This window comes from Kogia breviceps, chromosome 1 (genome assembly GCF_026419965.1).
Source record: "Kogia breviceps isolate mKogBre1 chromosome 1, mKogBre1 haplotype 1, whole genome shotgun sequence".
Taxonomy (NCBI): Eukaryota; Metazoa; Chordata; class Mammalia; order Artiodactyla; family Physeteridae; genus Kogia; species Kogia breviceps.
The window spans coordinates 186,131,172-186,153,917 of NC_081310.1; the positions used below are offsets into that span (position 1 = coordinate 186,131,172).

General features: G+C 53.6%; 1 protein-coding gene across 4 annotated transcripts in view; it reads left to right on the plus strand.

Annotated features, from left to right (window-relative positions):
• ECE1 (endothelin converting enzyme 1) overlaps nt 1–22,746 on the plus strand; it is a 114,414-nt gene that overhangs the window by 70,408 nt on the left and 21,260 nt on the right. For all 4 annotated transcript variants that reach the window (XM_059053206.2, XM_067015702.1, XM_059053197.2 and 1 more), the window contains exons 4-8: nt 2,849–3,061; nt 13,322–13,443; nt 15,273–15,419; nt 16,578–16,643; nt 17,766–17,957. In XM_059053206.2, coding sequence (XP_058909189.1) covers nt 2,849–3,061; nt 13,322–13,443; nt 15,273–15,419; nt 16,578–16,643; nt 17,766–17,957 — 740 coding nt within the window. The remainder of the gene's footprint in view (nt 1–2,848; nt 3,062–13,321; nt 13,444–15,272; nt 15,420–16,577; nt 16,644–17,765; nt 17,958–22,746) is intronic.

Sequence of the window (22,746 nt, forward strand, 5' to 3'; positions counted from 1 at the left end):
TCCTACCATTTCCTTTCTCTATTTTCATGCCTAAGGGCTCATCTTTAATTGTTATACGGTCATCTCAAAACAAGTAATTACCTCGACATAGAGTCGCCCTGATTTTTGTGCTGTTGTGCGACTGTTCTGAGCCCTTTGTCAGCCTTCAGGACTTTGGGTTTGTCATCAGATGTTAATAAGCACACAGGCAGCCCAGCCCCAGCTGGCATTGTGTCTCTGAGTGAGAGGAAGACCACCCTGCCAGCCCATGCATTCTCTTCTGCTCTCTGAGGATTGGCCTGGGAACCCTGGACCCTAAGACTCCAGGGAGCTGAGCCCCCCGCCCAGCCATGAGATCATCATCACCATGAAACTGGTCCTACTGTTCTTCCTCCTCTCCAGATGGAGAAAGCGACCCTCAGAGAGACGAGGCCACTTGCGCGAGGCCAGAAGCAGAAGGCTGGGATTTGAACCCAGGTCTAAGAAACAGCCCCTGACGCCTGCCCTGCTGCCTTCCTCCCTGTGCAGTGGGGAACTGAACGCGCCAGAAGGGCTGCAGCAGCCCTTGGCATGACTGGCCACGGGGTGGTGAGGGAAAGTGGGACAACCCCGGCCTTGGCGTTGCCGAAGCAGCCTGGTGTGGGGTCAGCCCGGGCGCTCCCACGCCACAGAGCGACCTTGTTCCGTTCACTTGCTCAGAGCCTCGGCGTCCTCAGCCTCCAACAGGGGTGTCGCCCCCGTATCGGGAAACGGTCCCTCTTGTTGCGGGTCAGCTTGGGTCAGCAGGCGGTGCGGCTGGGCCTGTGTGCTTAGGCACAAGCCTCTGTCTCCCGCAGTCAGCTTCGTCTCGGCACCTGGGGCGGGGCCACGGCTCAGGCTGCCCACCGTTTGCTTCCTTTGCCTGAGCCCACCGACCAGCCTCGGCGCGGGAGTCCGGCCCCTCCTCCTGCCTCTGCCCCACGTCCTGGGAGAACCCGCTCCAAGGAAGCTGGTTCCCGTGCTCACTGTGTTTGGGGGGCCCTTGGAGGATTTGGCAGCCCTCCACACTGCCCACCTGCGCCAACTCCCATCCCTCCTCATGGCAGCGCCTGACAGATGGGGCTGCCCTGCCTGCTGGGCCAGTCATCACCGGGAGGGCTCCCTTCCAGGCCCATAGCAGGCACAGCAGAGAGAGGCTGGGGTTCGAACCCCAGGGGCCACGGAGCAGGGTACTTAGTCTCTGTGTGCCCCAGTTTCCTCAAACGTAAAGATGACCTTAAGCAAAGTGATCTCTTAGGGTTTTTTCATTTTTGTTCTTATTTTTTTGAAGATTCAGTGAGATAAGGCTGCTGCCTTGTACTCAGTGGGAATGATTTTTCATAGTTCCTTCTATTCCTAAGACTCTTTCCTTCTTCCTGGGTTCTGGCACCGTATTGTCTGCACCACCCATTTGGCATGGACTAAATATCTTCAGTCTATGTTGGTAGAATAAATGACAGACATTTCTCCTACTCTTGTCTTTTTACTTTTGTATAATGTGTGTATCCCCAACTAAATTATTAACTCTTGGAGGAAAGGACTATGCCTTTTATATCCCCCCCACACACACACACCATACCACACACACACCCCCCACACACACACCCCACACACACCCCACGCACACCACACATACACACACCACACATACACACACCACACATACTACACACAAAAAAAACCCACACACACCAGACACACACTACACATACCACACACACACCACACATACCACACACACACACACCACACACACCAAACACACCACACACACACACAAAACACACCAGACACGCACTACACATACCACACACACACACACCACACACACCACACATACCACACACAAAAAAAACACACACACCACACACACCACACACACACTACACATACCACACACACACCACACACACACACCACACACACACACCACACACGCACTACACATACCACACACACACCCCACACATACCACACACACACACACCACACACCCCACACATACCACACACACACCACACATACTACACACACACAAAACACACACACCACACACGCACTATACATACCACACACACACCACACATACCACACACAACCACACATACTACACACACTCACCACACACATACCACACACGCACTACACATACCACACACACACCACATACCACACACACACCACATACACACCACACATACCACACACACAGCACACACACACCATACACACATACACCACACATACCACACAGCACACATACCACACACACACAACCACACACACACCATATAACACACACACCACACACACAGCACACACACACACCATACACACATACACCACACATACCACACACCACACTTACCACACACACACAACCACACACACCACACACACACCACACATACACACACACACCCCACCACACACACACGCACATACCACACACACACCTTCTGCAAAGAACCTGGAAGATACTCAGTAATTATTTTGTTGAATAAATGAATGAGCAAATAAATTTGTTGAACATCAGGGAATAATAAAGAAATCAATGAATATTTGTGGAAGGAAACACTGATTAAAAGAAGCACCTTGGTTCTGTGTAATTTTTAAAGCCATAGAAAGGATTTTAGGCAGCTAGACAGAAGTCTAATTTTACGCGTTAGGAGATCGTAACTCTACTGAAATCTTTTCTCTGTAGTGGTCTAGTGACTGTCCAGTTCCAAATCTGTTTGGTCAGGGCTGGGGTGGGGCATAGCACCCCAGAACCCCAGGCCACCTGCACTATATTCCCATAGCCTCTTCCCTGCCTGCCCGTCACTGGCCTCTTGTCCTTGACCCCTGCCAGGAACCCCCTCGGTGTGCCTAAGTGAGGCCTGCATCTCGGTGACCAGCTCCATCTTGAACTCCATGGACCCTACAGTGGACCCCTGCCAGGATTTCTTCACCTATGCCTGTGGCGGCTGGATCAAAGCCAACCCCGTGCCTGACGGCCACTCACGCTGGGGGACCTTCAGCAACCTCTGGGAACACAACCAAGCCATCATCAAGCACCTCCTCGGTAAGCACCCGGCAGCGGGACCAGTGGACGGGCTGCAGAGGACGGCTGTCCGCTGGACCTACCTGGCCAGGCCCGGTTGAAGGAAGAGCTTGGCAGGATGGGGAGACGAAGGGCTGTGGAGTAGGTGAGACTGTGTTAAATGTCTGTCCCATCATTCGGTGTGTGATCCTGAGCAAGTTACTTATCTCTGAGCCTTACTTTCTTCATCTATGAGAACAGGATTAATAATACCCGAACTGCAGAGGTTCGAGAACTAGTGAGCACATGTGTGAAGCATTAATGTGGTATGTGTGGCATGTAGTAGGTGCACAGGAACTGGTAGCTGTGGTCATTGCTCTTCTGGCTTTAAGCTGTTCCTTAGTTTTTGACTAGTACTGACTGTGAGTTTTGCAAGTTATGAGCAAAAGGAAAGAAGGTGAGCACACTAGATCAGATTTTAAGGTTGTGAGCTGATCAAAATCCTGACAACGGTTTTATCTGAGAGTTATTCATTGTAGGCAGAAGTCTTCCTTGGCCTCATGGTAATCGAGCTTGCGTGATAAGCCGTCTAACCAAAGTTCTTCTCTTTATACCTTGCTAGGCCTTCAGCACCTCTAGTTGACCTTGTTGTTGGTTGTTTCACCCTCAGGTTAGAATCCCATGTTGGTCTTGTTTGAAGTTGTATCTTTAGTTAATGTCTGTTGAATTAACATCTGCCTGTTGGGTGCTTCTCCATGTGGAATCAAAACACCCTGTGCTGTAACTTACAGAGGTCCCGACTTAAACCCTTCAGGGCTGAGACCTTCACCATACCTGTCTCCTGCTGACCCCTGCCCCATTCTGGGACCCTAAATGCTGGGAGCGGCTAGGTCATGAAAAGCCAGTCAATTAATCCATCAATGACAGAACTTAGATTTGACAAATACTTATTCAGTTAAAAAAAAAAAAAAGTCTTGATACTCAAAAGTAGGTAAATTGAAGAAGATACCTAAAAGGGGGCAGATCTTCCCAAAGGGACAGAAACCTTCCCATGAGACAGGAAAAGAGTCTAATTTGATGATTATGAATTTCAGGCAACTGTGTCTTTAAGACGAAAGTGGAAATAAGCAAACTAGGTTAAGGAGACCTTTGCTTGTTTTCCCCACCTCAGCCCCAGGGGGCATGGCTGCTGCAGGGTGAAACCCACCCACCACTTCTTGGTCCCCAGCAGCTGCTAGGCAGGGCCCCCTGGCAGCCCCCTGCTTGTCTCCCTGAGGGACAGAGCCGGGTGGTGTGTGAAGGCGGGGCTGAGGGAACCCCATATGTCAGGAGCAGCGAAGTCCCCTGGGTGCTTTATGCTACCCAAGTGCCTTTGCAAGGGGACCCAGCCTTTTATTTCAGAACTAAAGGCAAATATGTCTGTGGTAGCCAGACTGAAACTCAGGGATGTCCTTTCCCCAGCACCTAAAGACACAGCCAGGGACTGCGCAAGGACCATCAACCAGAGCAGGAGAACAGTCCAGATAGGATAACAAGATGGGCTAGTGCCTCTGCTTCAGCCACCAGGACCTGGGTTCAAGTCCTGGTTCTGCCACTTACTGTGTGATCTTGGGTCAGTTACATAACCTCTCTGGGCTCTTGTCTCATCAGTACAATGGGAACCATGCCTCCTCCAGGTTTGGCAAATTAAATGGGAAAATATCTTTAAATCACTTTACCTGGGCCGGGTGTATTGTGGTGGCTGCTGTCTGTGTTGGTGTTAACCATTATTATTTACCCTTGACCTTTGCCCAGTACTTTTCAGTTTACAGAGCTCTTTTGTAGATATCACCCTATGTGACTCTGTAGGGTAGGAGCAAGGAAACTGTTGCTCACCCAGCCTGATAGATGAGGAAACTGAAGTCCAGAGAGCTCCTCAAGACAGGCTAGCAGGTGGCAGAGCTGGGACTGCCTGACTCCTGGTCACGTGTCCTTTCCCTGTCCCACACCACCTCTACCAGGTGCCCATCTTGGGGAGAGCCTGCAGGACGCGCGGAGCTCTGAGAGTCTGAAGGAAAGAAGGAAAGAGGCTGGCACCTGCTGAGTGTCTGCTATGTGCTGTGCTCTGTACCAGGCTCATCATATCCACTGCCTCCTTAATCCTCACAGCTACCCTGGGACTTAGGAACTGTGGTTCCCATTTTATGGATGAGGAACCTGAGAAAAGTTAAGCTTGCCAGGGACACCCTGCCAGTCCAGGATGAAGAGGGACTCCAGCCAGGGGAAGCAGTTAGCACCCAGAGGGGATGGGGGAGAAAGCCAGATGGGCCCTCTAACTCCCCAGTCAGGTCCAGAACTGCCCCTTGTGTAGGACCCCCATGGGTCCTGATCCTGCTGGTTCTAGGAGGATCTTGGGTCTTATCAGGAAGACCTTGGGTCTAGGCCAGGACCGAGCACATCCCCCTCCCCTACCCCGCTGGCAGCAGTCCTGGGCTCTGGCCTTACATCCCCCCTGTCCCTGAGGGTCAAGGTAGGGGTGGGGGAGTGCACTGAGCTCGGCACAGAGCAGCCAGAACCCTGACCCCGGGCCCGGGGCCCGGTGATATCAGGAGCGAACCCTAGCATTCTAGCTTATCACGTGTGGCCTTAGACGAGTGACCCGGCTTCTCTACAACTTAGTTTCACTATCTGTGAAATGGGAATAACGGTGCCACCTAACACTCAAGGTTACTCTGGGTATCGTCTCACTGTGATGGGTCAGAGTGCTTAGCACAGAGTCTGGCACGTAGCAGGTGCTCGGCAGAGTAGGACTGCGCTTCTCGGTGGTGGTGGATGAGCTCCAGCCCAGACGTCTCCCTACAAGCTGTGAGACTACAGAGAGGCTGCTCAGCCTGCCTCAGCCCTTCACCTATGAAGTGGGAACTAACTCCGAGCATTGGCAGGTGTGTTCTAAGGATTAATTGGGTGGTTGAAGAGAGAGTAATTATTGCTTGTTTTATTTCTTACAGAAGCACTGATAGAGCCTCTTATCAGGAAAGGAGGGATAGGGTGTATCCATGACCATGCCGGGTTGTTTACTTGTATTATTTTATTCACACCATGGAGTATATGCCCATTTTACAGATGAGACTCACAAATGCAAAGGAAATATATTTCCTAGGAAATGGTGGAGCTGGGAATTCAGCCCCAGACCTGTGAGGCCTCAGACCTGTATTCTTTCTTTACTGATTCTGCTGTGCACACAGAGGTCACAGAGCAGCCCACAAGTATGGCTTGCCAACCTCCTTTCCCCGAGGGCTGCTGGATACTGTTCTCCAGGCCAGGCGAGACCTGGCCGAGGCCTGGTGAACGCAGTAGTCGGGGTCACCTCATGTCGTAGTGACCGAGAGCTTCCCCACAAGGCATATCCTGGCATCCCCTCTCCCTGGGCTCACTCCCAGAAACCGGTCTGGATACGGCGCCTCACTTGTGGGCCTTGATACCTGGGACTTTGATACCTGGAAACTCCCGAAGAGGCAGGAAGTAGGTGAGTGGGTGACCAAAATATGCAGGAGTGTGGGCCAGTGCATTCTTGGGCTTAAGGCCAGGCTGGTTTCAGCTCCCCCAAGTCAAAGGGGTCAGCCAGCAGGCCTCAGGAGGGAGCTGGAGGTGGCGGGGATTGGAGCACACAGGGGTGCCCTGCTGTCCAGGCTGGCCTGGGGAGTGGCTTCTCTAGGAGAAAAAGGACAATTCAGAGGCGAGTAAGGCTTGTGTCAGCTGGCCAGGCAGGACAGCTATTACCATCAGCTTGCCGTGTGACCTTGGGCAAGCCACTTCTTTCTGTGAACAGTGAGTTTACTCTGGCACCCTCAGAGGAAATCCAGGCAGATCTGCAGCAGGTGGGTTGAACTGGGCCAAGTGCCACCGTGGCGTGTTCTGGCTGCCTGCTGGCTGGAGTGGGGTGACCTCAGCCGCACGAGACACGGATGCATCTCCCAAAAGACACTGCCATCCACCCAAGCTGCCAGCTTGGGCTGTCCTCGTAGGCTTTGGGGAGACAAGAGTGTCCTCACTTCATCAGAGGAAAGGTACAGCTGGACCCGTCACCCCTTAGGCTGGGCCTTGCCTTAGGCTTTCCAGCTTGTACTTTTAGCACAGACTATTCTGCCATCTAGAATATCTCCCTCACCCCTTCCCAGTCCTTCAAGACTTTTGTCAAACCTGCTTCTCCCGTTATGCCTTCTGTGGATATCCAAGGGCCTCTCCGGGCTTGAGCTACAGTTATATTTTGTATACTTGTCATATTTACTACATTTTATATTCTAAGATTAATCACGCAAAAAAAAATTGATGCCTGCTTGTTGTAACAATTCAAGTAACACAGATTCCATAAAGAAACAGTTAGTGGTTTCCCTTCCTTCTACTCCTGACACCAGTCTCCCTGAAAAATACAAACAGAATCATTCCAGTAGCATTAAATTTGTCCATGTCAGTGACTCGGCAGTTAATCATGTCACCCTGTGACATCTCTTCTATTTTCATTTTGATCTGTTTTTCCAATATTTACCGTCTAATCTAGTTTCATCTTCCTGTACACATTGGAAATTCTACAGACAAAACTCTGCATCTGAAATGCTTTCTATCCAATATCACGCTGCAGCAGGCCTTTCTTTTTCTTTCATGTTTGGGGAGTGGTGAGATGGACTGATTGATAAATTGATCCAAGGGTGGGAGTGGGTATCCAGGGCTTCTTAGGGGCGGCTGGACTGCTTCAGATCTACCTCTGGTTTTCCAAGCCAACCTTCAGAAGAGGAAAGGGAAGCAGAGAGAGCTTAGGCCTCTGCTCTGGCCTCAGCCACTCACTGGTGTGACCTTGGACTAGTTACCCAGCCTTTTGCCTATAAATTGGCACCCACTTGTGGAAACGGCTGTGACAAGATACACACATGCAGCCATACCCACACACAGAGGAAGTAGCTCTTTTTCTCCGGGAGGCTTAAAAATGCATGGGTTCAAATTCCGGCGTGCCTCCCATTAGCTCTGCCTCCATAGGCGAGTTCGTTCATCTCCCTGGACCTCATTTTCCTTCTGTATGAAACGGGGTGACCGTATCCACCTCAGGGTGTCAGTGTGGTGATGAAAAGATCCCAGCACACAGCCTAACGAGCAGTAGTCACCAGTAAATGGGAATGGTCTTATCATGATTTTCGTTCTTCTACAGAAAAAGGCACTGCCTTATCAGCTCCCCCTCTTACCGTCACCGAATGGGGCTCCTGAGGCCGGGGACTGTCTGAGTTGTGTCTGTGGTTTTATCTAAAACAAACGCTGGTCCTGCCCTGCTGTGGAGTTGGGGCCCCACAGGCTCCTGCCCAGCCGGTCTGGCTGCAGCACAGAAGGGGGGCCGGTGGCAGTGCCACAGAATCCCAGGAACCCCCATGCCCCCATCTCTGTAGCCTCCCCGCTGCTGGAGCATTTGTTTCCCCCAGGAGTGATGTGGGAAATGGTGTTCCAATAAAAACTCCCAGAGGAAGAAGTGGGCCGATTAAATGGTATGCTATCTTTCCTCTCTGGGACTTTGGAGAAGTGACTGAGGAAGTTTCTGGAATTTGGGCTCCCTAAAAGGAAGTACCCAGGCAGTTGGGAGTCCTATTATCTGGTCCTGGGCTGCCAAATTGTTTCCAGACCACTGGGGCCCTGGAAGTGCCACCATCTCAAAAATGTGGCCCCCTACTGGGTCTTGGATGCTGCCTGTCCATCTTCCTGGGCTGCTCCCTACTTCTGAGAAGTAAACACGGTCGGTGGAGGGGGGGGGGTGTCTTAAAGGAAACCAAGCTTTTCCTCCGGAGAAAATTAACTGTGCCTGACTTCACTCTGCAAGCCAGCCTCCTCCCTCAGCCTGAAGTGATGGATGCCTTTCTCTGTGGTACTGCCAGACACGCCTTCATTCATTCTCTCAACAGCTACATACTGTCCACTAACTGTGTGCCAGCATCCCTAGGTGCCTAGGAGCCTGTGAGGAATAACAGTCTTTTTTGTGTGTGGAACTTACATTCTCACGGGGGAGACAGACAATAGACAAATAAATGAGTTAATAGATAACATGGTTGTGAACAGTGAGGGCCTTGAAAAAAATCAAGTAGGATGCAGGGCCAGAGAAGGGAGAGGTCACGGTAGCCACGGTGATCAGGAAGGAGGGGCCTGCAGAGAAGGGGATATTTGAGCAGAAGCTTGAATTAAGGGAGAGAACAGACCACAAGGATGTGAGGGGACGAGTGTGGCCTGCAGGAGGAACAGTGAGCACGGTGGCCCTGGGGTAGGAGCATGGAATCGAGAGGGAAGGAACAGAAGACAGGCTAGAGCTGGCAGCCAGGAGGTGGCAGGGCCCAAATCACCCAGGACAGTGTCTCTCAACCTTTTTTAATGATTGCTCCCTCCCTAAAATTTTAATACCACGGATATACTGTATGCTTGTTTCTGTACTGTATGTATGCATGAAAAGAATAAGATGCTTCTGGGGACTTCCCTGGCGGTCCAGTGGTTAAGACCCCGCACTCCCACTGCAGAGGGCGTGGGTTCAATCCCTGGTTGGGGAACTAAGATCCTGCATGCCGTGCGGTGCGGCCAAAAAAAAAAAAAAAAAGAGTAAGAGGTTTCTGCCATCCAAGAACTAATTCTCTCTCCACCTTTAGGAGCAATATTGCCCCAGTTAGAATGCATGCTATAGGGCCTTCCAGGCAATTTTAAGGAATGTGTATACTCCAGTGCCTATTTGAACTGAAAGTATTCAAGACAACAGCTCTATAAACTCCCCCCAGGGTTCCACTTGGATGTTTAATAGACATCTCAAATTTAAAACATCTAAAACCGAACTGCTTATTCCAGTCCCCGAGCCTACCCTCCATCCCCAGTTTCCACATCTTAGCCCCCCCTTGCTCAGGCCAAGGAAGCCTGGCAGCATCTTGATTCCCGTTTCTCTCACGTTCCCCCCGCTTCTCACCCCTTCTGTGCTGTCACCCTGGCCCAAGCCCCCACCATCACTCCATCGTTCACCTGGTCTGTTGCAGCGGCCTCTTACCTGGCCATCTCGCTTTGGCTCCTGTCCCCCGAGGAGCCTGTCAGGTAGTAGATGCCCTGCTAGTGAAGAGGAAGGATAGGAGGTGGAGAATGTGCCATGGGTTGTCCCGATGGGCACAGGAGCCAGAGGGCGGCGGTGGGGCAGTGGAGGAGCTTTACCTGCTCCTGGGGCTCCTGCCCCAGCCAGCGTCAGCGTGGGAAGCCGGGGTGAGGGAGGGGGAGGACACTTGCCAACCCCTGGTGGGGTCACACTCCGGTCCCTTCCTGCCCCGCCTGCCTCATTTCCTCCCCGTGCAAGCCTCCAGCGGTACCGGCCGCATCACCCTCTCATCCCCCAGATAGGGCATCCTTCCTCATCAGAAGCAGATCCTGAGCTCTGTTCTTTCATCGAGCGTCGCCGAGGGCCGCCGTGTGCCCGCCGGTGCTGGGGGAACAGGGGCGGCTCGGACGTGGGCTAGTGGGTGAGGCAGCCCCAGCACAGCCCCGACTCTGCCACTCCACGTGCAGCTCACCCTTCATCCCCAGGCCTCCCCCTGCCATCCTCTCCAGGCCCCCTGGACTTTCTTATCGCCCCACATATAATCAGATGCCTTGCAGTGCTCGCACTGCCATCTGCCTGGCCCGCCAGGCTGGCCCCGTGCGAGCAGACCCGTGGCTGTGTTGCCCGCTGCCTCCCCACACCCAGCCCGGCAGCCTCCAAACCTTCAGATCTTACTCAACATTTGTGGGAAAACAAGCGGAGGTAACAGTCTGGGTGTGGAGCTGAGAGGAAGGAAGTTTGACCTTGACAGTGAAGGAGAGAGGGAGGCGACGCACTCCCCCTCCTCTCAGCGATCGTATGGGGCTGCGTACAGGTGTTGGGGAATGGGGGTTCCTCCTGGAACTCGCTGCAATCAACACAGCCGGGCTGTTCCTTGGGAGTCTTTCTTCGGGCCTCTTATCTCGGTGGCCTTGGGGACCATGGAGGAGGGAGATGCCAGGCACTTTCGTGGGCCAGAGCACACAGAACACGCCTCCCTCAACACTGGCCTGGCATTTCAGGGTCATGGCCAGAGTCAGATGCTGCTTCTGGAGTCTGGTGAGCAGTGATGATTCTTCAAAAGCCTAGGTGATATAGCTGATTCACTTTGTTATACCGCAGAAACTAACACACCATCGTAAAGCGATTATACTCCAATAAAGATGGAAAATAAATAAATAAAGCCTAGCTGCTGGGGGCGGGTGTTGTCACAGAAACGAGGCCCTGGGAGGGGCTTTGCTCTCCCTCGTGTTCTGCTTCGTGGGTCTCAGGAGCAGGGCGAAGTTCAGCTCTCCCCACGTCTGTGCTCCCCCTCCAGAAGGCTCTTCTCGTGCTCCAGTAGGGCCTGGGGCACACTCGGGTGTTTTCAGGGCTCAGCAGTGGTTGCCTGTGGTCTCCAGGGCTGTGTGTGCCCTCCACAGACCCTCGGCACACAGGCCCCTGGACCCCTGTGACTGTATCTCCCTTCAACTAGCCCCAGGCTTGTCCCATCCCCTGTTGAGGGCTGTCACCCTGACTGCAGCAGGACGGGGGCTGATGCCCTCAGACCATTGACACCCGTGATGCTGTTCCTGGTGAGAACTGGGGGGCAGAGGAGCTCTCGGGAGAGGGGCTGGGAAAGCTAATTAGGCTGGTCAGGAAATGACTCCAGCCCTTTTGAAACAGGCTACACCAAACATGTCTTTTCTCCCATGCCCTTTTATGCTTCCTTGCTTTTCCTTATACTGTCCGCTCGCCCCAAACCCAGTACCCTTTCCCCTCATTTCTACCTGGTGGGTAACTTTTCCTCTTTCAGAACCAGCTCAAATCGTAGAACATCCTCTGGAGAAACGCCCCACCACCGCCCCTCCCCATTCCACCAAAGGGCTTGACTTTCCTCTGGGTTCCAGAACCATTTGCGTTAGTCAAAGCACTATCTTGTCTTGAGGTCATATCTTTGCATGTATGTGTCACCATTTGACCATGAGCTCTCTGGAGGCAGGAGCGGGTCTTACTCGTGTCCGTAAAACCTAGTGGCCAGCCCAGTGCCTGGCACCCAGTAGGTGCTCAGTGTTGAGGCCCTTCGTGAATGAGCCTCTCCTTCAGGAGAAGCTTCATAGGCAAAAGATGGCCTCTGAGAGGCCTTGAAGGCTGAGTGGGGTTTGACAGTATCCTATGCAGAAGGCCAGGGGGAGCTTTTTCTTTATGTGTTTACTTGTTTGTTACTTGTGTCCTCACACTGGAAAGGAAGCTCCATGGAGACACGGACGTTGTCTTTTGTGTCCCCAAAGCTAGCACAGAGCCTAACACAGAGTGAGCAGCTAGTACCCACTTAGTGAATGAATGGATAAAGCTCTGCCAAAAAAGGAAGCAAAGGAAGGGGTTTCGGGGTCCAGGAGGGATGAGAATGAAATGAGGAAAAGTGGCCAGAGCAGTGAGGAGTTCCCCAAGGGGGTCTGGGCGGCAAAACGAATGGCGAGGGCGGAGGGAGCCGGGGGCCCGGCAGGGTGGGGGTCTGGAGCAGGGCTCTGAGAGAAAGGCAGAGCCTCTGTGCCCTGGACAGCAGGAAGCCGTCACCTTCGCCGACTGCAGACGGGACACTGCCCCCACTTGTGCCCATGCAGGAGCGTGGCCTCAGCGGGTGGCATCCTGGCCAGAGCACCAAGAACAAGGAGAAGGGACGGAGGCTCCCGGGTGTCCCAGCGTCAGGGACTGAGATGCTGTTTGTGGGGGACAGGAAGGGACATGGCAAAGAGCCTCTGAGTCAGCTCTCAGTCTGACGAACAAGCCCGGCGCCGCTGAGGAAGAAGCGGAGAGTCAGTTTGTAATGAGCAAGGCCTTAAAGCTTCCGTCCAAGCCCTGTCTTTACCACAAGAAAGGTTCTCTGGGACCTGAAAAAAAAAAAAAACAGACAGGTCTCTGTCCCACGCACCGGGCCGGGGTGTCTGGGTCACACGCTAGCCAGCAGGGAAAGAAGACTGTCCTCCCGTTGGGTGACCCGTGCTGCCAGGCCAGGGAGACGTCTGAGAACCCATCCCACAGAGGGGGAGAAGCACGGTCTCCTCTCCTTACCTGTGCTCAGCGATCAAGGAGCCCTCCAGTCTGCAAAGCGCGGTCAGGTGCCCACCGCGGCAGTTCCTCACCTGCGCTGACAGGCCCAAGTCCCAGCTCCTGTCACAGCTGAGAACACGCAGGCTCCAGAGGGGCTCGCCCAGGGCCACCCAGTGTGCGAATGGGGGCGTGTTGCAAACTGCTGTCCCTTGTCGTTCCAGAAAACTCCACGGCCAGTGTGAGTGAGGCAGAAAGGAAGGCCCAGGTATACTACGGTGCATGTATGAACGAAACCAGGATTGAGGAGCTCAAGGCCAAACCCTTGATGGAGCTGATCGAGAAGGTGAACCCCTACGCCCCATCTCCTCCTGCCCCCTGCCCCCCATCTCCTGCCCCTTACCCGCATCTCCTCCTGCCCCTGCCCCCTACCCCCCATCTCCTGCCCCTACCCTACATCTCCTGCCCCTACCCCCTACCCCCCATCTCCTGCCCCTGCCCCTTACCCCCATCTCCTCCTGCCCCTGCCCCCTACCCCCCATCTCCTGCCCCTACCCTACATCTCCTGCCCCTACCCCCTACCCCCCATCTCCTGCCCCTGCCCTTTACCCCCATCTCCTCCTGCCCCTACCCCCTACCCTCCATCTCCTGCCCCTGCCCCCCGTCTCCTGCCCCTACCCCCCATCTCCTGCCCCTGCCCCCTACCCCACATCTGCCCCTGCCCCCTACCCCCCATCTCCTGCCCCTGCCCCCTGCCCCCCATCTCCTCCTGCCTCTGCCACCAGCCTGTGCCTCTGGCTTCTGCCCCAGCTCTCAGCTGCCACCAGGGCCCAGCCACCTCACACCTCCAGCCACCTCCACCAGCTGGATCATGGAGTCTGTCTCTCTGCTGGCATGTGTCAGGTTGTCTGAGTGAGTGTGTATGTGTGTGTGTGCGTGCACACCTCTGTGTAGGTGGGAATGTCTGTCTGTATTTGTGTGGGGCTGTCTGTCACATGTATGTGTCTCTGGGCGTCTGTGAGTGGGACAAGGGCCCTATTTACAGGGAAGATGTTTCTCTACGTTGCTCCTTCCATTTCCTCAGAGGGCATGTTTGTGTGTGAGGAGGGGTGTGTTCTGGAAGGACCGACAGAAAGTCTAGGATCAGAAGCAGAGCCCTCCCTGCACGGGGGGCCACGCTGACCCGGGCCCCCCGTCACCCTGAGCAGAATGAGTCTTCTTCTTCCTGGGCACCTTCCAGGCAGCCTTGGATGGACTCGGGGGTCGGGGGGACGCCCAAGGCTGGCCGCACTGCCCAGTGCACACAGAAGGGTGGCCGTGGGTGTTTTCGGAGGAACTCCTGTCCCCGGAGGCCCGCCTCCTCGGTGGGCTCAGGGGAGGCACTGCATGCTGTGGGCATCCGGGACGGGACAGCCCCTCCCCGCTGGCACAGGCCCCACCTGCCAGCACGTGCCCAACCAGGGAAGACTGAGGAGATGAAAAGCATCCCAACTTGGAGAGAAACTCTGGCAGACTTTAACTCACCAACCTTTTAAAGAATAAGGACCCTTTTTTTATAGGCACAATTGAATTTCTGCTTTAATAGGAATTACATTCATGTGATTGAGTGTGCAAAAGTGAACAGAGTACAGGAAAAGTCTCCTTCCCTTCCCCATCCCCAGCTACCTGGGGAGCAGCCGCCATATGTTTTCATGACTGGTCAGAAACCCCTAATGAAGACAGACCAGGGACTTCCCCGACGGTCCAGTGGTTAGGACTCTGCACTTCCACTGCAGGGGGCGTGGGTTCAATCCCTGGTCAGAGAACTAAGATCCCACAAGCTGCACAACATGGCATGGCCAGAAGAAAAAGAGAGAGAGAGAGGAAGGAAGGAGGGAAAGGAGGGAGGGAGGGAGGAAGAGAGACAGAGGGAGGAAGGAAGGAAGGGAGGGAGGGAGGGAGAAAGGCAGGGGGAGGGGGGAGGGAAGGAGGAAGGGAGGGAGGGGGAGGGAGGGAGGAAGAGAGAGAAAGAAAAAAAGAAGGAAGACAGACCAGCCCTTTCATTTACTCCTGAGGCTCAGAGAGGTCGGAGGACAGCAGAGGGTCACAGAGCAAGTCAGCCGCAGAGTCAGAATCCATACCCGGTCTCCCCTGACCCCACCTCATCCCCTCTCTGGCCCCCCTCCCTCCCCACAGCTCGGGGGCTGGAACATCACAGGGCCCTGGGACAAGGACAACTTCCAGGGCACGCTGCAGGTGGTGACATCCCACTACCGCACCTCGCCCTTCTTCTCAGTCTACGTCAGCGCCGACTCTAAGAACTCCAGCAGCAATGTGATCCAGGTGAGGGGCCTGGAGGCCTGGGGAGAGGGCCGGGCCTGACCCCAGGGCCCGTTGTGAGCTGAGCAGGCAGCACCTTGGGGTCAGACCTGCCCTTGGGCGACAGGCTTCTGGTTTCTGAGCTTGGTTATTTCTGGAGGCTCCCAACCGTGAGATTTTTGCAGGAAAGTTGTGAAAGGGCAGGCTTGCCTTCCTTGGGTAGGTGGGGGTCACTGCAGCACAGGTGAATCTTCGGGGTTCTGATTGGTTACTGTGGGTACCAGGAGGGATGTCAAGTCCTGGGCGCAGCTGGAGTCACCTCCCGGTCACCCCAGCTCAGTCTCTGGCCTTGGTGGCTCTGCTCGGAATAGCTTTGAGTCCACCTCTTCCTGCCAGAGCCTGCCCCAGACTGAGTATCAGCACACCCAAGGGATCCCAGGCCTGGTCTGCCCACCTTCAGGTGCAGAAGCGAGAAACCCGGGTCGGGGATCCTGAAGGCTAAGTTCCCACCCACCTCTGCCACTCACCCTCTGCGTGACCATATGGGCAAGTGCCTCAACCTCTCTGAGATGCAATTTCCTTATCAGTCAAATGAACTATAACAACACCTACTCTAGGTATGTCAAGGTGTGGCCCAAGGCTCTGATAGGAGCTATCGGAGACTGACCCTCCCTACCTGCCCAGCACCCAGCAAGGCCCTCACCGGCACTCTCTCCTTGAATCCTCATTCCAGCTCTTCAGGTTAGACAGTTCCCCTATTTCCCAGGTTCAGAACCTGAGGATCAGAAAGGTTCGGCAACTTGACCAAGGTAACACAGCATAGGCGTGAGTGGCTGCGGACTGCTCACCACCTTGGGAAGTGTTTAATGAAGCAGAAGTGCTCTGCCGGGCCTAGAAGGAGTTTAAAAAGGAGGGTGGTTCTGTCTGACCTTCAGAAGGGCCCCAAATCCCCGCGGCTGACCACATGTGTGGGAAGGAATGTAGCCCGACATGTGTCTGTCCCCTCGCTGGGGGGCCCATCCCAGGGCTGGCCTTGGCTACCAGCTTGTGCTCCTGCTGGGGCCTGAGCTGCTCCTCCATTGCCATGTGCCTGCCGTCCCTGGAGTGGACGCACGCGGACGCCCGCAGGCAGGTGTGCGTGCACAACGAGAGATCCCCTCTCACCCCCTCCTTTCTCTTCAGGTGGACCAGTCTGGCCTGGGCTTACCCTCGAGGGATTATTACCTAAACAAAACCGAGAATGAGAAGGTAGGTGTGCCTCTTCAGAGAGTGGCTCCCGCCCAGACCACCTCCCCCTCGGTGTTCCCTCAGTGTACACACCTCTGCAGGTCTTTGAAGCTAGAGGAGCATAGAGGTGTCCCTTACCTGGCAGTCCCCGGCAGGGGAGGGGTATCATTTGTCCCCATTCTAGAGTAAGGGTCTTCCATATTCAGGCACCGTGGGCACAGGGGACAGGTGTCATTTGTCCCCATTCTAGAGCGAGGCAGTGGTAACGCCCACCACCTTATATACACATCACCTCTGGCCTTCCCAGTAACCCTGCAGATACTGAACATCTCTGAACTTCATTGGCCTTATGTGTCACATGGACATTATTTTTACCTGGCCTGTTACAGAGGAGGAAATAAGGCTCAGAGATGCTAAGTGACCTTATCAAGGTCACACAGCCAGTCGTCAGTGGTGAGGCCGAGAGATTCTCATCCAGATCCGCTAACTCCAAAGCCCACACCTTTCCCTCCCCCTGGCTGCCTCCCGTGATGTCCCAGGGAGACCTGGCCTGAGGTTCGTTGACCGTCCATTCATGATTCCACCCACTTGTATTGAGCAAGTGCCTACCAAGTGTCTGATGCTAGGGAGATAGTGGTGAACAAGAGCAGCTTGGTCCCTGCCCCCTACGGCTTTGAGTCTGGGAGGGGAGGCAGATGTTAAGTAACTCACCACCCTATTAGACGCATGATGATAAATTGTGAGAAGGGAAGGGTGAGCTGAGAAAGTAACCTGGAGACCTGATTCAAATCTGGGGGCCTGGTAGAGCAGGGTGGATCAGAAGTGCGTTCCAAGAACTGAGCAATGGCCCTATCGGTGGCTTCCATGTGATGAGTGTCCAGGAGGGAGTATGGGCTGGGACAGCAGGGGCCGGCCCACCTGGGGACCTTTGTGGGCTTTATCCCGAGGGCCACGGGGAACCAGTGAAGGGGTGCACTGCCAAAACTACTCTTGAAGCTGGTGTCCAGCGGGTGTCCTGGGTGAAACCCCCCAGCCCCCTGGCTCCCTGCGCAGGGCTGCAGCTGGCCTGCCCCACCCTGCCCCCCTTGTCCAGTGGGCAGTGGGTAGCAGCCACTGACGGATGGGGGGTGCTGGGTCCCACAGGTGCTGACGGGATACCTGAACTACATGGTCCAGCTGGGAAAGCTGCTGGGCGGAGGGGACGAGGACACCATCCGGCCCCAGATGCAGCAGATCCTGGACTTTGAGACAGCGCTGGCCAACATCACCATCCCCCAGGAGAAGCGCCGGGACGAGGAGCTCATCTACCACAAAGTGACAGCAGCCGAACTGCAGGTAGCTGAGCTCTGCTGACGCGGAGGCTGGTGCAGCACAGAATTCAGGATGGAGGGCACTAGACTGGGGTGTTTACACCCCCTTCACCAGACCCTCAGAACAACCCCATGAAGCAGGGATGCTTGTTGTCCCCAATTCACAGACGGAACTGAGGCTTAGAGAATTAGAGTTGCCTGCTGAAGGCCACACAGCCAGAGACCAGCCAAAGCCAGTCCCTTGCCCTACGCCAGCCTGCTTTTCTGAAACCGCAGCTACCTGGGGAGACTGTGGTTGTGATAATATTGGCTCACATTGACTGGGCATTTTCAGTCTCTCAAGCTCAAGTACATCAAGCCTGGTGCACAGCCGATAAACGTGAAGGTTGGGTTCTGATGTCACCCCCCTTTTCTGAGCCAGGAGGTTAGGTGATGTGCTCAAGGCCTCTAGGCTCCTGAGTGGCAGGGGAGCTGGGACCTGGACTCAGGCTTGGCTCACTGGAGCTCTGCTTTTGACCACGACGCCTGGTGACCCCCTGGAGCTGTAACAGGGTTGGGGTCAGAACTGTGACGCTCTCTGCACTGGGTGTACCCATCTGAGAAGTCGATGTCTCTTCTGTAGGTCGGCCTCTACCCAAGCCTGCCCCCTGGTGGCTGCTTGGGACTTGCATGTAGGGAGTCAATTGCCTGCCAGTTCCTTCTTTCCAGTTCGTGGCATGTTGGTGTCCAGCCTTCCCCCAGGCTCTGTGGTCGCAGAGGACTCAGCAGAATGGCCTTAGTCAATCTTCCTGTTTCCTGCCATCACCCAGGAATGCTTGGCTAGGCCATGCCTCCCTGCTCGGAAGGATGTCCAGGCCACCTGTGTTGAGGCTTTCCTCTGCCCAGCCAAGTCCTGCCCATCCATTAGAGTTTGGCTCATTTCTGCTGCTTTAGGGAAGAACACCTAGGTCCCTACCCCTTTTTCTCTCTCCATCCCTCCCTCCAACAGGTGTCTATGGGGCTACCTTGGGGCCTTGCTCTTGACGTGCTTCCAGGCGAGTAAGGGACGCCAACGAGGAAACAAGCTCAGTCTCACTGCCGAGTGCTTTGGGCAAAAGAAGCAGGGCACTGGGGCCAGGGGCAGAGCTAAGTCAGGGAGGGTGAGTCTAATGAATAAGTGAGCAAGAATCAGGCTGACTGAGTGTCCCAGGCAGAGGTGCAGCCCACACAAAGGCTGGGGATGAGGGCAGGAGAGCCTGGCCTCCTTCTGGGTGCCAGCTGCCCTTTGGGTCCCCAGAGAAGCTGGCATCAGGGGGAGTGGTGCTGAGTGGATTGTTATGGAGATCAGCAGCCTGTGCTGGGCACCATCTGGCACTGTTTTTCCGCTCCGAGGCCAGGAAGTCGAGGGAGATGCTGTTTGTGCAACATGATTTGGTTTGTTCCAGCTGCCCAGTTCTCAGCCCAGAAGGGCTCCAGCAGTCCCTCTCCCCCCTGCAGTGGCCACGAAGCCAACTGACAGCCCGAGAGTGGCCGAGAAAGCACAGTAGCCCTGGGCACATCTTCCCCAGAGTGGCTCCCAGGCTCTGCCCCCAGATGTCTTTTCACCGTTGCTTTTGCTCTTTTTCCAAGCAAGCAAGAAAAGGCTTTTCCTCCCTCCCAGCTACAGAGCTCCCAGGGTGGGGAGGATTTTAGCAGAGGCAGCAGCCTGGAGTTGTATGATTCCTGGGCTTGGAGTCAGAAGACTGATCTGGCCCAGCCCCACCGTGAACCTTGGGCAAGTCACGTAACCCCCTCTTTGAGCCTTGGTTTCCTTCCTTGTAAAATGGGCTTTGCTTGCTCATTTACACCTGCTCCGTTGCAGAACACAGAGACAAATGAGGGACAGCCCCTGCTCTCATAAGGGGCAGTGGTTCTTAACTTTAAGTCACAGAATTCTTTGAGGACAGGTTGAAAACTGGCACATCTCCCAGAAGAAATGGGCATGGTTACGTATAAATAAATTATGTCTAGTGTTTAAAGAAGTCCTGGACCCCTGAAGCCTGGTGTCCTGGATGAGAATCGGCCTGCCCTGCCCATGGGGTTACATGATGGTGAGATAAGGTAAAGGATGAGATCTCGTCTTGTAAACTGACATGAAATTTGAACATATTACAGTAATCGATCTTGGTATTATTCCTGTGTCATCGGTGATGACAGCCCACGTCGCCAGCCCTAAACCAGTTTGATTCATTCCACCCTTGGACAGAGAATGTCTTTTTGTTCCCTGGTATCTGGAAATTTGGTTTTCTTCCCAGACTCCAGGAAGCTCAGGGAAAGGCGCGCCAGCCTTTCACAGTGTGGTTCTAGGAATACACGGCGGTTCCAGGCAAGCCCCCAGCAGAGTCTGAATTCAGACCCATGAATCAAACATCCTTCTGTTGCTTCTCGAGGGGCTTGAGGACCTTCCTGTTCCTTTCTAGGACCTTCCGCACCAAAAGTCGATCGGGAATGAGCCCCATCCTCTGCTCTAAATTCTTCAGCTGAGATAGAGCCTGGAAGCATCCTCTTTTCTCTCCCACTTTGCAAGCCTACTTGAGCTGGGTGCTTGGTGACCAACAGTACTCTTTGGCTGCGGGTGTGGAAAACAGAGCTCATCTGTGCGCCCCAAAGGCTTTGAGTCACAAGTGGAATGTCCTGGCTGGTTAAAACAGCCATCTCCATGGAGATGGACCCAGGCACTCGGGTTTAAGTTAGCTGTTCACTAAATCAGTAAAGATTGAAAATGTGAAAATCCTGGTATTCAACACGCACCCTGTTTCAGAGTTGTGGGGATTTACCTGCACAGAACACCTGCTCTCCCTAAAGGAACAGGCCTGTGTTAAGTACACGGAGATTTGTCATCACCTGTATCTGTACCCTGATCAGAGAGTTCCAGTCACCTGCAGTTTATGAAGCTCTTGTTAATTGTATAAACAGCGACATTTTGTAAACTTGGCAATTTTCCCGGGGGGCTTTGCCAGCAGGTCACACTGTCAGGTGGCTCTAAGTGTTGAGCCCTGTTTGACCATCTCACCTGGACACCTTCAAGTTTTGCAGCCACAGAAATTTGATGGGGAGCCCCAGAGGTCACCTGCTTAAGGAGCTCCTGCCAGGAAGAGAGGGAGGAATGGACAAGCTAGGGGAAAAATAAGCTCGATTTATTGTATAAGCTGTCCCGAGAGGCACAGAGCAGCCCACACTTGGCAGGGATTTTTATTTTATTTTATTTTTATTTTTATTTTATCTGTGGCTGCGCCAGCTTTTTTTTTTTTTAATTAATGAATTTATTTATTATTTTTGGCTGTGTTGGGTCTTTGTTTCTGTGCGAAGGCTTTCTCCAGTTGCGGCGAGCGGGGGCCACTCTTCATCGCGGCTCACGGGCCTCTCACTGTCGCGGCCTCTCGTTGCGGAGCACAGGCTCCAGACGCGCAGGCTCAGTAGTTGTGGCTCGCGGGTCCAGTTGCTCCACGGCATGTGGGATCCTCCCAGCCCAGGGCTCGAACCCGTGTCCCCTGCATTGGCAGGCAGATTCTCAACCACTGCGCCACCGGGGAAGCCCCTTGGCAGGGATTTTTTTTTTTTTTTTTTTTTTTTTTTTTTTTTTTTTGTCTCCATTTGAGAAAAAGGCTGCAAAGTGACTTGAGGTCCAGAGCTGGTTCATGGTGGGGACCCCAATGTAGGTCTTCTCCTAAACAGGGCTCTTCCCAGCTCATCTTGGTGCCAGGCAGGTGGGGATGTACGAGGGCCCACTGAGCATAGCTCTTCCCAACTCTGTGGGTAGTTCGCAATAGGTCATGGTGGAAAGTCAAATTATCCGCCGTCACTGAGAGCCAGTTGTTAAATGTTTACCAGCACACCACTGCCCACGGGACCTGCCCTCCTCAGTCCTTTGAGGTCCTTGTTCCCCAGCAGCTGAGCTGCCCTTTAAAACCAGAGAGACTGTCAAGTGGGAGGTTTTTATGGTTGCCTCTGTCACTGAGGACATTAGAAGTATTTACCAGCAGGTTATAGATTCATCGATGTCACAGATTGATTTTACGTTCTTAATTGATCTTCCTGTATGAAGACCATTTATAAGGCATCTCTCGCTTCCTTTATTTGTCTTGCATTTTGCCTGTTTTCAAGGGAACAAAGACCAGAATTTGGAATCAGTCCCAGGAGACCACTCTTGGGAGGCTTTGAGCAATGATTACAATAGCTAATCAATTATTATAATAGCTAACATTGATTCAGTGCTTGCTAAATGCCAGATACCATTGACATTACAGGCATTTTTGCTGTAACACAGTATATGCAGTCCTGAAAAACCTTTCATCCTGTAAAACTACAGGACTGAAAAGAACTAAAAACAACAGAACATATGGGGAAAATAGGACTAGAGCAGTCCAGTCAAAAGTTGTGTAACTTGAGGACATTATGCTACGTTAGATAAGCCAGTCACACAAGGACAAATAGACTGCATGGTTCCACTTAGCTGAGCTATATAGAGTAGTCAGGTTCACAGACAGAAAGTAGAATGGTGGTTGTCTAGGGCTGAGGGAGGGGGATGGGGGGAGTTATTGTTTAATAGATTCCGAGTTTCAGTTTTGCAAGATGAAATCTGTTGATGGATGGTGGTGATGGTTGCACAACGTGAATATGTTATACTTAATGCCACTGAACATGGCTAAGGTGGTAAATTTTATGTTACCACAATTTTTTTTTTAAGTTGTGCCACTTGGTCATCAAAACACTCACAAGACAGTAATTGGAACGTTGAGAAATAGCTCGCATGGCTGGAGGCTGCCTGGTGGCAAACGGAACTCCTGGCTGTGGAC